This window comes from Tachypleus tridentatus, chromosome 4 (assembly GCF_004210375.1).
Source record: "Tachypleus tridentatus isolate NWPU-2018 chromosome 4, ASM421037v1, whole genome shotgun sequence".
In the NCBI taxonomy this organism is placed as follows: Eukaryota; Metazoa; Arthropoda; class Merostomata; order Xiphosura; family Limulidae; genus Tachypleus; species Tachypleus tridentatus.
In genome coordinates this window covers 23,619,217-23,635,021 of record NC_134828.1, presented here as the reverse complement: position 1 = coordinate 23,635,021, position 15,805 = coordinate 23,619,217, and the positions used below count along the sequence as shown (strand labels likewise).

The window sequence follows — 15,805 nt, the reverse complement described above, 5'->3', positions numbered from 1 at the left end:
AATAAAAATATAACAGTCAAAACAGTCGACTTGTTCAGTAAAAATATTAATAATCAAAACAGTTTACTTGTCCAATAAAAATATTAATAATCAAAACAGTTTATTTGTCCAATAAAAATATTAATAATCAAAACAGTTTATTTGTCCAATAAAAATATTAATAATCAAAACAGTCTGCCTGTCCAATAAAAATATAACAGTCAAAACAGTCGACTTGTCCAATAAAAATATTAATAATCAAAACAGTGTACTCGTCCAATAAAAATATAACAGTCAAAACAGTCGACTTGTTCAGTAAAAATATTAATAATCAAAACAGTCTGCCTGTCCAATAAAAATATAACAGTCAAAACAGTCGACTTGTCCAATAAAAATATTAATAATCAAAACAGTCTGCCTGTCCAATAAAAATATAACGGTCAGAACAGTTTACTTGTCCAATAAAAATATTAATAATCAAAACAGTTTATTTGTCCAATAAAAATATTAATAATCAAAACAGTTTACTTATCCAATAAAAATATTAATAATCAAAACAGTTTATTTGTCCAATAAAAATATTAATAATCAAAACAGTTTATTTGTCCAATAAAAATATAACAGTCAAAACAGTTTATTTGTCCAATAAAAATATTAATAATCTCTTGATTATCTGGTGCACAAAAATCTAGATATAACATGGTCCAAAAACTTTCTTGCAGATGAAATAAGTTGTTATTTAACACGTCATTTAGTAATTGTCTTAAGATCAAGTATATAGAACCCTGGTATGGCATTCGTCTCGTAATCTGAGGGTCGCGAGTTCGAAAACCCGTCACGCCAAACATTCTCGCCCTTTCTGTCAACATCGCTGTTCTTCTATCTTAAGCAGTCTTGAAAATCAAATTAGAAGCTCCGATATTTACGTTCCATTGGTTTGCATTAATATTAGTACATCTTCCAACTCTGTGTTTATCTCTTTCTATCCATTAGCATCTGTCACCAATACTCTCCCAAACCTAGTTCTACAGAACCTTTACTGGGGCTTAGATCACAATTGGAATACTTTATCAATCTCTGGAAATTATTTGCTAGAAATTTGGACAGCAGTGTCAAAGCAGTAACGTGAATTATTACAAGGATGTAGTGTCAGAAACCATAAACTAAACAAGTATATACATTATTCGCAAACAATATAAGTGTATATACTATGTATACGTTAATGTACATTAATGAGAGATGATATAGGTGTATATAGTTTAATGACAAATAACATAGACGTATATAAGTGATTGACAGAAGAACAGCGTAGGTGTATATCCATTAATGACAAATAGCATAAGTACGTATAGGTTAATGACAAATAACACAGGTATATATGGTGTGGTTAAATTACACTACATAAACTACGGTTTGATCGTGATTAAACTGTTCCAATCTAGATGCTTCCAAGCTGCTTCATTTCTCTGTATTTACGTTTTGTTGAGTTAAAGCTGGAATTCGTTTTCGTTTGAGCATTTCTCTACGGATAGTAATTTGTTTTCATTACAGAACAAAAATTGTAGACTAGGTAAAGAGTAGAAAAACAAAATTGGCGTTCGTTTTAGCCATAACATTAAACGGTCTTTCTCTTTCTTACTTAAAGAGTTCATTCATTTAGTGAAGGCGCATCATCTGGTCCAGCTGTCGTCTGTAACTGAGTTTCGAGCGACCTTACGTAATACCATTGTGTTTCGCGAGTACGTAGACCTAATTCCAAAGTACTTTTAACGATCGATACTTCTAGAAAGATTTCATGTTATTGCTTTTACTCAGATATATAGTCGTAGATGTCGTCTTAGCGTGACGCTTTTAAAGACGAAAAACAAAAGTCGTCTTGGATCCAAATTTCTTCTTCTTTTATCTTGACGAACAAATTATTGATAAAAAAAAAAGACCGGAGCTTCTGTTATATAATATTAACAGTAATAACAACTTCTAATCAGAGTAGTCTATGTACTGAGGAATAAAACTTAGAATCAGCTTTGCCATCAGTACAAATAATTAAAAATCCTTTTTTGTTTTCCGTTTCTACTTATAAGGATTAGAATGCACTGTTACTTCAGTTTGGTTACTTTGTTGTTAACAGTATTTTCGGCCGTAAACCCAATAATGTCTCATGAGGCTTGACCAGCTTAGAAGACTTAGGTTAGTCCTGAATAGATATACTAAGTAAACAACACAAAACAATCTCTATAGTAAAACTATAATGCCAAAAATAAAAGCAAATACTGATAAAACTAGATCTATTTAAGAATACAACTGGTATTATTAATGAAAGTAATTACAATGAAGGAAAGAATAAGGTATATCTTACCTCTGGAAACATAAAAACATTAGCACTCATCTCTCTATAGTGTCAACGATCTACTGTAACAAACATCTATATTTCAGTAGCTAATAAAGTATCTTTAGACTAAAACATTTAAAATGAAAGATTTTCTTCTCATCCAAACGTGCAACATTTAAGCTAACAAGAAAGTGCAGAATATTGGTGGATTAAACATTTAGAAATTCTGCACGTGCTGTGTAGTTCACGTTGTGTATAGGCCAATGATTCTCTAATTGGAACTCCTGGGTATTGTTTTTCACCTTGACGAACCAGTGTAGAACGTATATACTATACTTTATATAGCTACACAGCCTCTGAAGACCACTGAAGTGGACGATACAATTGACTATTTTAGGTCTGTTTTGAATAGTGTCTTAGTATGTGGCTCTACTGATCTTTGTCTCTTATACATTGAGTTAGGATATTTATCTTCATGATATGTGTGTTTAAATCGGTCTTTATCTGCCTGATGTATGTCATTCAGTTGGTATTCATCTGCCTGATGTATGTCATCAGCTGGTCTTTATCTGCTTGATGCATGTCATTCAGTTGGTATTCATCTGCCTGATGTATTTCATCGAGTTGGTCTTTATCTGCCTGATGTATGTCATCCAGCTGGTCTTTATCTGCCTGAGGTATGTTATTCAGTTGGTGTTTATCTGCCTGATGTATGCCATCCAGTTAATATTTATCTACCTGATGTATGTTATTCAGTTGGTCTTTATCTGCTTCATGTATGTCATTCAGTTGGTCTTTATTTGCCTGAGGTATGTCATCCAGCTGGTCTTTATCTGCTTGATGCATGTCATTCAGTTGGTCTTCATCTGCCTGGTGTATGTCATTCAGTTGGTCTTTATCTGCCTGATGTGTCATTCAGTTTGTCTTTATCTGCTTCATGTATGTCATTCAGTTGGTCTTTATCTGCTTCATGTATGTCATTCAGTTGGTCTTTATTTGCCTGAGGTATGTCATTCAGTTGGTCTTCATCTGCCTGGTGTATGTCATTCAGTTGGTACTTATTTGCCTGAGGTATGTCATTCAGTTGGTCTTTATATGCTTCATGCATGTCATCCAGTTGGTCTTCAACTGCCTGGTGTATGTCATTCAGTTGGTACTTATTTGCCTGATTCTGATAACTGTCATTAATAACATTTCAGTCAACTTCAAAACATACTCTTTTTATTATTTGAACGTATATGTTATTTTCATAAAACGTAGAATGAGAACTTCACACAGTATAACGACACGTTAATGTGGTTCTAATGTTTACAAAGTATGAAAGAGTTAGGTTTTGCTTATATTTTTTTGGTTACGTGCACATGAGAACGGCACATTTTCCACACAGTGATATTTCGCGAGGAAGATTGGTAAATTAAATAGATGTGTCGTTGTTCATATTATCGGTAACTTGTGGGCTGGCTGAGAATCAAAATCTAATCAGCAATTACCACTAATTTAATATACAATTCTTACTAGAAGTATACAAAGTAACAAAGCAAAAACTTATATCCTCTAAACGTTTTCTTTCTTGTGATTGTTTTGTTTTACAGAAATATGGTTTGTTTTATATTTAGTGTAAAGCTACACAAGGGCTATCTGTGCTAGACGTCTCTAATTTAGCAGTGTAAGACTAGAGGGAAGGCAACTAGTCATCACCACCCACCGCCAACTCTTAGGCTACTCTTTTACCAACGAATATTGGGATTGACCGTTACATTATAAGGTCCCCATGGCTAAAGGGTGCATGTTTTGTGTGATAGGGATTCGAACCCGCTACCCTCAGATTGCGAGTCGAGCGCCCTAACCACCTGGCCATGCCGGGCCTTTTAGCCTTTTATGAAGATAAACCGATGATGTTTATTTTATTATTATTAATTTTTAATTAAAGTAATTTAACTGATTTTACACATTTAAACTTTATAATAATTAATTACTGATCAATAACACAAGCCTGTGAATTTAAAATTAATAAGAGCTACTTTAGGTTTAATAACTGAGTTCTTATAATTCAGGTACGCATATTGTGAAAATAATATTCGATCATTCTATCACGTAAGGGTTTTTACAAATCAGGGAGATAAAAAAAAACCCTTACTCTGATCAAATTTATAACAAATTTTCCACAAATATAACAAAATGTATTTGAGCCATTGACACAACGACTTGTTGCCATAGCAGCGAATAAATAATAATGAAAAGAAATAGAAAATGTCAAAATCAATTCAAATTTTATCATCCAGACAAAATACTAGATTGTGATATTAAATTTATCATCCAGACAAAATACTAGATTGTGATATTAAATTTATCATCCAGACAAAATACTAGGTTGTGATATTAAATTTATCATCCAGACAAAATACTAGGTTGTGATATTAAATTTATCATCCAGACAAAATACTAGATTGTGATATTAAATTTATCATCCAGACAAAATACTAGGTTGTGATATTAAATTTATCATCCAGACAAAATACTAGGTTGTGATATTAAATTTATCATCCAGACAAAATACTAGATTGTGATATTAAATTTATCATCCAGACAAAATACTAGGTTGTAATATTAAATTTATCATCCAGACAAAATACTAGATTGTGATATTAAATTTATCATCCAGACAAAATACTAGGTTGTGATATTAAATTTATCATCCAGACAAAATACTAGATTGTGATATTAAATTTATCATCCAGACAAAATACTAGGTTGTAATATTAAATTTATCATCCAGACAAAATACTAGGTTGTGGTATTAAATTTATCATCCAGACAAAATACTAGATTGTGGTATTAAATTTTATCATCCAAACAAAATACTAGATTGTGATATTAAATTTTATCATCCAGACAAAATACTAGGTTGTGATATTAAATTTATCATCCAGACAAAATACTAGATTGTGGTATTAAATTTATCATCCAGACAAAATACTAGGTTGTGATATTAAATTTATCATCCAGACAAAATACTAGGTTGTGGTATTAAATTTCAGGAGTTTGTAATATACAACAGACATTAAATTTCTTGCTTTACCACATATCTTATAGATACTCTCAGAGATATACGTATCATTTTATATGTGAAATAATTATAAGTTGTTGTTAGAGTGCTCCACCTGCAATACGAGGATCGAGAGTTCGAGTCTTCTTCTCACCAAACATATTCGCCCTTTCAGTCGTAAAGGTGTTATAATGTCACGGATAATCCCAGTATTTGTTGGTAGAAGAGTAGCCCACTTGTTGGTTATGGGTGATGATGACTAGCCGCCTTCCCTCTAGTCTTACACTGCTAAATTCGGGACGGCTAGTGCAGATAGCCTTCGTGTAACTTTCTGCGAAATACTAAACAAACTCTTTGGAGTTCGCACGTGTTTAGGGATTATTCGGTTGTCTTGTTCTAGCGGAAACTAAAACGCCTAGTTCCTCCTAATGAGTTGTTTTTGTATTCCTTTCACGTGGACTAAGCTACTGTTATTCTTTCACAAGGAGTTCAGCTTCTGGAAATTCAGTTTATATTTCATTACGTATATTGTACATTTTTATTTCAAACCATCCACTTTAATTGTCATATCACAGTTTTGGGTTATAGGTATTTTATGGAGACGTGTGATATGATAATTGTTAGTTTAATAATTGACATTTGCCATTTACAGACAACAGGCAGCAGAAGGAAAAGACACAAGCGAAAAGCTAAAGAACGCTGAAGCTTTGTTAGAGCAGAAGAAAATGTATCAGCGCCATCTACGAAACTTACAGAAAAGTTCACTCTCAAAAGAAATACTTCAAAGTAAGAATTATTTTTCTACTTATAATTAAACTTACCTATATTTTATTACGACCATCGTCTACTTCCTATGAGTTTTCAGATGTTTACAACAATACAAACTTGGAAAGTAAAATAAAATTAATACACCTATAAACATTTAAAATAAAATTAACACACCTATAAACATTTAAAATAAAATTAACACATCAATAAATGTTTTAAATAAAATAAACACACCTATAAATATTTGGTGGTTAGGGCGTTTGACCCCAGTCTGTGTGTCGTAGGTTCTAATCCTAGTCCCACCGAACATGATCGCCCTTTCAGTCATGGAAGCGTTATATTGTTACGTTCAATCCCATTATTCGTTGGTAAAAGAGTAGCCCAAGAGTTGATAGTGGGTGTTGATGACTAGCTGCATTCCCTCTAGTCTTACACTGCTAAATTAGGGACGGGTAGCACAGATAGCCCTCGAGTAACTTTGTGCGAAATTCAAAAAACAAACAAACAAACTCACTACCAGCCCAGCATGGCCAGGTGGGTTAAGGCTTTCAACTCGTAATCTAAGAATCGCGGGTTCGAATCCCCGTCACACCAAACATGCTCGCCCTTTCAGCCCTGTGAGTGTTATAATGTGACGTTCAATCCCACCCACTTTCGTTAGTGAAAGGGTAGCCCAAGAATTGGCGGTGGGTGATAACGACTATCTGCCTTTCCACTAGTCTTACACTGCTAAATTAGGGAGGGCTAGCGCAGATAGCCCTCGTGTAGCTTTGCGCGAAATTCAAAAACAAAGTTGCAGTGTTTCATCTCTAATTTTTAGTTTTACAAAACAATGAACGAAGAAAGGAGCCTTGGAGACGTATTAAAACAACTGTCATTATCTTCTTTATAACTGTTTAAATACGCTATAATTTCTTCAGTAGTTACCCTGACACCTTCACCTATTTTAACAAGAGACTCACGCTCATTTTTACTCTACGTTAAGGTATTTCTGTACCTTTTTGATAGATGGTAAGCGTAGAATGGTAGCAGAAGTTTAGTGCATGATCGCTGTAAAAATTGACATCCGCTAGAGTCAAGACATCATTTGTTTGTACATTTCGTTTGTTTAGTTTTACTTCAATTTAAGCGAGAACAAAGTTCTTGTTTCGCTATAAGAAAACACACATCGGGATATCTGCGGAGTTTACCGAAGGGAATGTTTATTTCTGTATCAGAAATAAAAGTAATACAACAAAGTAAAAGTTCCAATACAATTCAAATTATAAGAATATTTTTATTTATATAAAGCTATTGGAGGATTTATAAAACTTGTTCTGGGCTCCAGTATACTTAATTGTGCCGCTACTCTAAACTAATGTACTTTTAACCCTAGTTTCTAAACTTACTCGCTAATCCATATCGTGGAACTAAATAACTCACCTATTATACATTAAGTTACTGATTCTCGTATTTATATTGCAATCGTATTTACACCTAGTAAAGGAAATTTCTAGATTTTTTCCGAAACCTCAACTTTTATTAAGTTTCTAAGTCTTATGTTATCATGACGTCATGACATTTCCCTATAGCCAACATATTTCTATGTTAAAATATTAAAAATATAACTTAAAACACTCTGAAAAAACACCACCTGTGTAAATATAGTGAATTAGAAAATATAGGAAAGCGGATGGCCTTTTACAGTACAATATTTCAATTTCTGATTATTTGATTAGTTAATTGATTTATTCGTTGATACGTCTATAAAATGTTTATTTGACGAACTAGCTATACGATTGGATGATTCGTCAGAAATCTAATATACTCGTAAAATTAGTGTTGAGTAGTTGGTTTATCGCAATAATTTGTACAGTAACTTAGAGAAATTATACCATAGTATTATGAGTGTCCATAAAGTCTGGAATCAATGTAAACATATTTTATTTAAAGACGTAAATATTGTTCAAAATGGCCACCTTCAAGTTCAGTGTTACTTTGAATTTCGCGTAAAGTTGCACAAGGACTATTTGCACTAGCCATCCCTATTTTAGCAATATAAGACTAAAGAGAAGACAGCTAGTTATTCCCACCCACCGCCAACCCTTGGGCTATTCTTTTACCAACGAATAGTGGGATTGACCGTCACATTACAACTCCCCCACGGCTGAAAGGGCAAGCTTATTTAGTGGGGCGGTGATTCGATCCTCAGACTGCAAATCGAGCACCCTACCCACATGACCAGGCTAAGCCTCTGCCAAATTCTAAACATTTATGTAAATACTGTCAACATGGATAGATGTAACTGTCTGTGCAGCTCTATCCTTAAGGTGCTATTTCTCCCTGTGTTTACTCTTAACACCAACACATCAGGATAATTTCAACGCGTTCTCGTGAAATTTACCCTGTGATTATAACGTGTGGGCAACACAAACATCCAACTAAAAGAATAGAACATAAAATGAACACAAAAAAATATTTCAAACAAATTACGTTTGCATCGATTCTTGGATTTCTGGTCACACTGTACATTGAATGAAATATAGAAAACATTCTTAATGTTACACATTAATCATGTTAACATATTAACTTGTGACATTTCAAAGGTGTTACATTTATATATAGTGAATACTCTAGCCACGCCCAGGGAAATAAACAGATTTTTAATATTCAAACCTTATTACTCAAACAATTGTTTGTTTGTTTTCGAATTTCGCACAAAGCTACTCGAGGGCTATCTGTGCTAGCCGTCCCTAATTTAGCAGTGTAAGACTAGAGGGAAGGTAGCTAGTCATCACCACCCACCGCCAACTCTTGGGCTATTCTTTTACCAACGAATAGTGGGATTGACCGTACCATTATAACGCCCCCACTGCTGAAAGGGCGAGCATGTTTGTTGCGACCGGGATTCGAACCTGCGACCCTCAGATTACGAGTGAAACGCCTTAACCCACCTGGCCATGCCGGGCCATACTCAAACAAACAATATATGCTCGTGATGCTAAACAATAAATAGGTAAACGGACATTCTTTATACCTAATTACAAAAGAGGTTTGAAATGTTGTTTTTACAAAGCTATGGGAAAATTAATTGTAATGTGAGAAAAAAGAAACACTTGTTACTAAGAGTGTTTTGAAGACGGCCGTGGCCGAGTAATTAGTGTGGCCAGACCGTGATTCTGAAAGTTCATGTTTCGCGACTCATTAAAGCAAAAACGACCTTTGAGGTTTGGGACTTTGGGTGTTTGTAACTTTCATTATTATTAGATTATGATCGGCATGGCCAGGTAGGTTAAGGCGTTCGACTCGTAATCTGAGGGGGTTCGAATCCCCGTCGCATCAAACATGTTCGCCCTTTCAGCCGTGAGGAATATTATATTGTGACGGTCAATCTCACTATTCGTTGGTAAAAGTGTAGCCCAAGGGCTGGCGGTGGGTGGTGATTCCTAGCTGCTTTCCCTCTAGTCTTACACTGCTAAATTTGGGACGGCTAGCGCAGGTAGCCCTTGTGTAGCTTTGCGCGAAATTCAAAAACAAACAAACTATTCAATTAGAATAACCCAAAAGGTGGTGGTGAGCGCTACCTTCTCTCTTTCTCTCTCTAGTTTGATAATTCAAAGTTAGGGACAAACAAACAAATTAACAAGTGTAATTTCAAGAAATATTCAATTTTAAACCAATTCTCTTGATTATTTCTTTTTTAAACGTAAAATATCCACGTAAATACCTTCGTCATGTTTCGTCATTCTAAAAGACTACCAGAAAATGTTTACATTTATATAAGGTGTACTACCCAGGTGGAACAGCGATAAATATAAAATTTACAATGTTGAAATCATAGATTCGATTCCCCTTGGTGGACACACCAGATAACCAGAAGTGATTTTACTATAAAACACACACAATCTAAGAGATACATGTTGAAATTCCGAGGACGTCCGTTCGCTTAACCTCTTATGGCCTGGTGGTTAGAACGCTTGGCTCTCAATTTGCGGATCGTAGGTTCGAAACCTGTCACCGGACCTGCTTTTCCTTTCAGCCATGAGACGTTATAACATAACATAATGTTTAAGAATAGCAGGAGACCTGCTGGTCCATCTCAGCTGTCCCATCTTCTACGACAAACTGAAACTATTAAATAAATAAATAAAAAATTAAAACCAGTCCTCCTTATCACTCATATATCTGTCAAACTTTCTTTACAGGTCACTTAAATTTACTGTCTCCACAACATTCGAAGGCAAACAAATTCCGTAGGCCAACCATCCTATTTGAAAAATAAAATAATCTTAGTTCAAAACGACTTCTACCTTGCATAAATATCTATATCTGTCTCCCTTACTTCTATAATTCTCGCTTATCTGTGTCACTTACTTCTACGATTCTCGCTCATCTGTGTCTCTTCTATGATTCTTTCTCATCTGTGTCACTTACTTCTATAATTCTCGCTCCTAAGTATGAAACATGTTGATCCATCAACATTATCAATTCCCTTTACAATCTTAAACACTTCAATCAGATCCTCTCTAAACCTTTTTTTTCAAGTAACAGTTTTGAGGATCTTAATCTCTTCTCATATGACAACATCTCCATCTAGGTACCGTTTTAGTAACTCTCCTCTGAACCTTTCCCAACAATTCAATATCCTTCCTGAAATAAAAAAACAAAGACTGAACACAATACTTCAAGTGTGGCCTAACCAATAACCTATACAACGAAATTATAATATCTTTAGACTCGTATTCAACATTTCTATATATACAACCCGAAATCCTATTGGCTCTACAACTAGCAACATCACACTGCTTGGATGGCTCAAGAGATTGATCAACCATTACACCAAGATCCTTTTCTCTCATGACAGTATTATGGTTATTCTCATCCAAATTATACTTGTAATTCAAATTATGATAACCCATGTGCAATATCTTACATTTATCAAAATTAAAACCCAGCTACCATTTATTTGCCCAACTCACTAACTAATTTAAATCCTTTTGTAAAGCTCCAATATCTAAACAGCCAACATCACCAAAGACCTTAATGCCATCAGCAAATTTAAGTAATTTATTGACCTCTTCTTCATCAAAAGTAAGTCAAAAAGGGAAAGGGTTCTAAGCTCGATCCCCGAGATAACTCCATTTATAACAATCCTCTGCTTTCTTCTATCAAATTAGCTAACTTATTCCCACACCTATATACGTAAGTGTCACTTTGTCAAATACTTTGTGAAAACCCAGATACACCAAATGTACACTTTTACCCTCATTTACTTAAACAGTAATATTTTAAAAGACTGGCAAAAGATTTGTAAGGTAAAGTTTTTCCCCTTAGTGAAACCATAATGACTATCCAATAAAATTCTAAACTTTGTTAAATGACTTTTCAAAGTACCTTTTATCAGACTTTCCAAAACTTTTCCCACAACTGATGTAAGACTAATACGTCTATAATTAATTACTCGGACAACTTCTGTTGCCTCTCTTGTAAACAGAAGTGACATCAGCTAATTTTCCATCTGTTAGTACTCGTCCAATTTTCAAGGAAAAAACAAAAAACTGTGACAAGTGACTCACTGTCCAATTTTTGACGTTCTTTCAAATTCTCGGGGAACTATTATCTGGCCCAGGAACCTTATCATTATTTTAACCTTTCAATTTTATTTTAACTAACCCAGAACTTATGCAGTTGTCTTGTTCAACTTTGTATCCATCTATCGGTTGTTCAAGATGAAGACTACTGCTTAAGTCTTCATTAGTAAAAACTGAAGAAAAAACAAAATTTGATAACTTAGTAATTTCATGTCCTATCCGATCACCTACCAGTGGCACATCAATATGTCTACGGGCCTCCAACGCTAGAAACCTGGTTTACATGCCTGTGGTGGGCTGAGCACAGGTAGCCCATTGTGTAGCTTTCTGCTTAACTTCAAACACACAGATCTACTTCCATTCTAACATTTTGTTTACCGCTAATGTACTTTTAAAAAAATTCTTACTGTTAATTTTTATGTTTTCAGCCAAATATTTTTATACAAACTTTTGATGTCCTAATTTCCTGTTTGACCAGCGTTCTTGGTCTTCTGTAATCTACAATACCAGTTATAACATCACAGTCAAGCTCACATTTATTTGGTTAAAAAAGCAGTTGAAGAATTTGGAATTGGTGATATTGACTAAATAACTTCTTTTCATCTAACTCAGCGTTACTCAATCACCAGTCTGGTCCGGCATGGCTAGGTGGTTAAGGCACTCGACTCGTAATCCGAGGGCCGCGGGTTCGAATCCCAGTCACACAAAACATGCTCACCCTTTCAGCCGTGGGAACGTTATAATGTGACGGTTAATCTCACTATTCGTTGATAAAAGAGTAGCCCAAGAGTTGGCGGTGGGTGGTGATGACTAGCTGCCTTTCCTCTAAGCTTACACTGCTAAATTTGGGACGGCTAGCGCAGATAGCCCTTGTGTAGCTTTGCGCAAAATTCAAGAAAACAAACTATTCAATTAGAATAGCTCTTGTGTAACTTTGTGCGAAATTCAAACCAATCACCACTCTGTGTGATTTCACGGAGACAAACAAAAATTGGTAGAGTATTCACAGGTAAACCGTGATGGTTTTTATTGTACTTTTAATTAAGTGGTCAGTGACAGTTTAGCGAGGCAGCGAGATGGTCTCCAGTATAGAAGAGGTTTAGAAATGTTGTAATAAAAGTAACGCAGATAGATCTTGATTAGCTTTCCGCGCGAAATTCAACAAACAAACCAAATTTTTTTTTTTTAAGAAGAAGTACTCAGAAAGAGAAGGCTCGTTTGTTTAGAATTTTGCGCAAATCGGCATGATTGCTATCTGCACTAGCAGCACCTAATTTAACAGTGAAAGACTAAAGGGAAGACAGCTAGTCATGACCACCCACCACCAACTCTTGGGCTACCCTGTTACCAACGAATATTGTACCTACTGTCTCATTATAACATTTCCAAGGCTGAAAAGACGAGCATATTTAGTTGGACGGGGATTCGAACCTGTGTCTCTCAGATTGTGACTCAAGCGTCTTAATCACCTGGCCATGCCGGACCGAAAGGGAAAAGCCTAAACAGAAATTGTATAAAATATGAGCAATACTGTCGAAGTAATAGAATATACTTGCAATTGCTGAACATAATTTTTCAGAATAGTTCGATACTTAGAAAAACCTCAATTTCATTTATTTATGCTTTTGTTCAGATTACAGGTCCCGTTTCTTTCCTTTCGCCTCATCTGAGGATCCATTTCGTGGAGGAGGAGTGCCTTACTTGAGTGAACGAATGCGCAAAAGACGCTGTTTCGCTGACAAAGAACTAGAAACTGTGATGTATGAAAGAGAACGAAGAGCACATGTACATCGTCAGTTAGAAGTCTTGGGATGTGGGTCGTGGACAGCACCTTTAGCAAGGTTGTCTGGTTTTCGGCCTTCGGGTCATCTCGAGCAAACCTTTCATCACCCACACGAGCATCACCATCATCAGCTATCCGTGTCATCTTTGCCAGCCAACACGATCGGCGTGATAGACAACAGTATCAATACTTGCCGGATGATTGGGCATTTGCTTCCCAAAGGAGGTATCTTCAATACCGCTCCTGCTTGTGTCGGTTTTGTAGAGTCCCCAGGAACGCCACCCCTGGTGATGGACAATTCCTTCGAACAATACCCGTTGCTCCCCACACTTCGAAGCTTATCTGAACCGGAAATTCACAAGTTAGTTGGAATGGCAGCGTATCCTTGTCATTCTACTGTGTTTGGCTCCACGCCTGCTCTCTCTCCTGTTGCTATGACATCCCAACATTCTGATGAACTCTCGAATGTCAACAGAGTGACGAGAGTGGCATTCGAAGGAACGGATCGCGAGTGCTCAGCCTTCAGAGAGGTGGGAGGTGGGAGACTGAAATCTGCTACTGCGGATCAAGAAAGAACCCGGTTTAATGACGAACTCTCAAACGCTAAAGACAACAAATCCAAACGAGAAATTTCATTTTCAGTGGAATCAATCATTGGCCGAAAGTGATATCTCTCGGCAATGACGATATAACCATTTCCTATTTAAGCATCATGCTCTCAAAAAACAACTGTTGTTTCAGATATTTTGATTGGATATAACTTTTTCTTCCTATAAAAAGAAACACAAAAATAAACTTCAGACTACTGTTGCAGCAGGTGATGAGCGTGATTCTACGCGTTTTTATATTAGCGACTTTAAAGCATCACTGGTAACTGTAAATAAATTGTAACTGTTACTGTTTATAGCACGTAAAACTTCTCGCTTTTCTGTATTATTCTACTTCAACGACGAATAAAGATTTTTGCGCCTTACATTAAAGTTAAAAGCAATACAGAGTTAATATCACTGTATAGAGAACGTAGTGCGTAAAGCCCTCTGAACATCAAATGTGTATAAGTTGTGTAACATTAACAATTTAAGCAATTTTGAAGTCAAGATGGAATGCTGAAAAAAATGTTAATTTGCATCTCCAAATAAGAAGAGTATGAAATGAAGAGGGCGCTAGTTTAAGAAGAAAATAAATAATCATGAAAGAAAGCAGTTCAGTGGAAGAACGCGAACTTTCAAAATAAAATACATTTATTTTTAAACGATATGAAGAGGGCGCTAGTCTAATAACAAATCAAATAATAATAAAAAAAATGCAGCAGTGAAGCGGAACAAAAAAGAATCCTGAAATTTCAAAAATGCAATATTCATAAAAATAGTTTCTCAACAGAATGAAATAACAAATAAATAATTCAAAAATAAATCCGTTAAGTGGAAAATACTTAGGCTTTCGAAATGCAATATAAATGTTTATAACTAATTTTGTAATTATGAGTTAGTAGCATATACCTTGTTGATATTAATTATCATATACTTACGGCTTGGGTTTCATCTTTTTCAGTAGGGAGCAAATGCGCTTACTGCAATTTTACAAAAATGATTTGACAATCGCGGCATTGCGCAATCTACCATAAAGTGATGGCTGTCATGATTGTTCTTGACGTGGATTTATCATGAACACTCTTAACAAAAAAATTACTTCGTTTCTTATATTTTTGGTCTGAATATTGTTTTAAATTGCCTCTCAGGGTCATTGATGTTATTAAAATGAAACAGTTTATCAAGGCTACATAGTATTAATATTGTAATATGGCCATGATATAATAAAGGCATACGAAATATTAGTGGCTAAGCCTAAGAAAATATCGTTTATGGTAAGAACTAAAATTAAAACTGCTCTTGTCTTTCTCTAGGTTGTGCTTAGACAATTTTTAACTGAAAAAACAATCTATGACCTTCTGCAGGTTTTACCTAACAACCTACAGACAAATCTAACAAAAACAACCTATGACTTTCTGCAGGTTGTACTTAATCTACAAACAAGTCTAACAAAAACAACCTATGACCTTCCGCAGGTTGTACTTAACAATCTACAAATAAGTCTAATAAAAACAACCTATGACCTTCCGCAGGTTGTACTTAATAACCTCCAGACAAGTCCAACAAAAAAGAAACTCATGACCTTCTGTGGATTGTACTTAACAGTTAACATACAAGTCTTGAAACTTATTAATTTTGATTATAACCTGGTAGTTGTCCAATCTGTTTTACAATTGTTTACCAGCTATAGTCCTTTCAGTTGGGGCCCGGCATGGCCAGGTGGTTAAGACACTTAACTCG

General features: G+C 35.1%; 1 protein-coding gene across 2 annotated transcripts in view; it reads left to right on the top strand.

The window, feature by feature from the left end:
• The window catches only part of LOC143248681 (uncharacterized), a 78,078-nt gene extending 63,632 nt beyond the window's left edge, over positions 1-14,446 (top strand). For both annotated transcript variants that reach the window (XM_076497290.1, XM_076497288.1), the window contains exons 3-4: positions 6,007-6,140; positions 13,326-14,446. In XM_076497290.1, coding sequence (XP_076353405.1) covers positions 6,007-6,140; positions 13,326-14,143 — 952 coding nt within the window. In that variant the 3' untranslated portion in view covers positions 14,144-14,446. The remainder of the gene's footprint in view (positions 1-6,006; positions 6,141-13,325) is intronic.
• Positions 14,447-15,805: the final 1,359 nt, after the last annotated feature.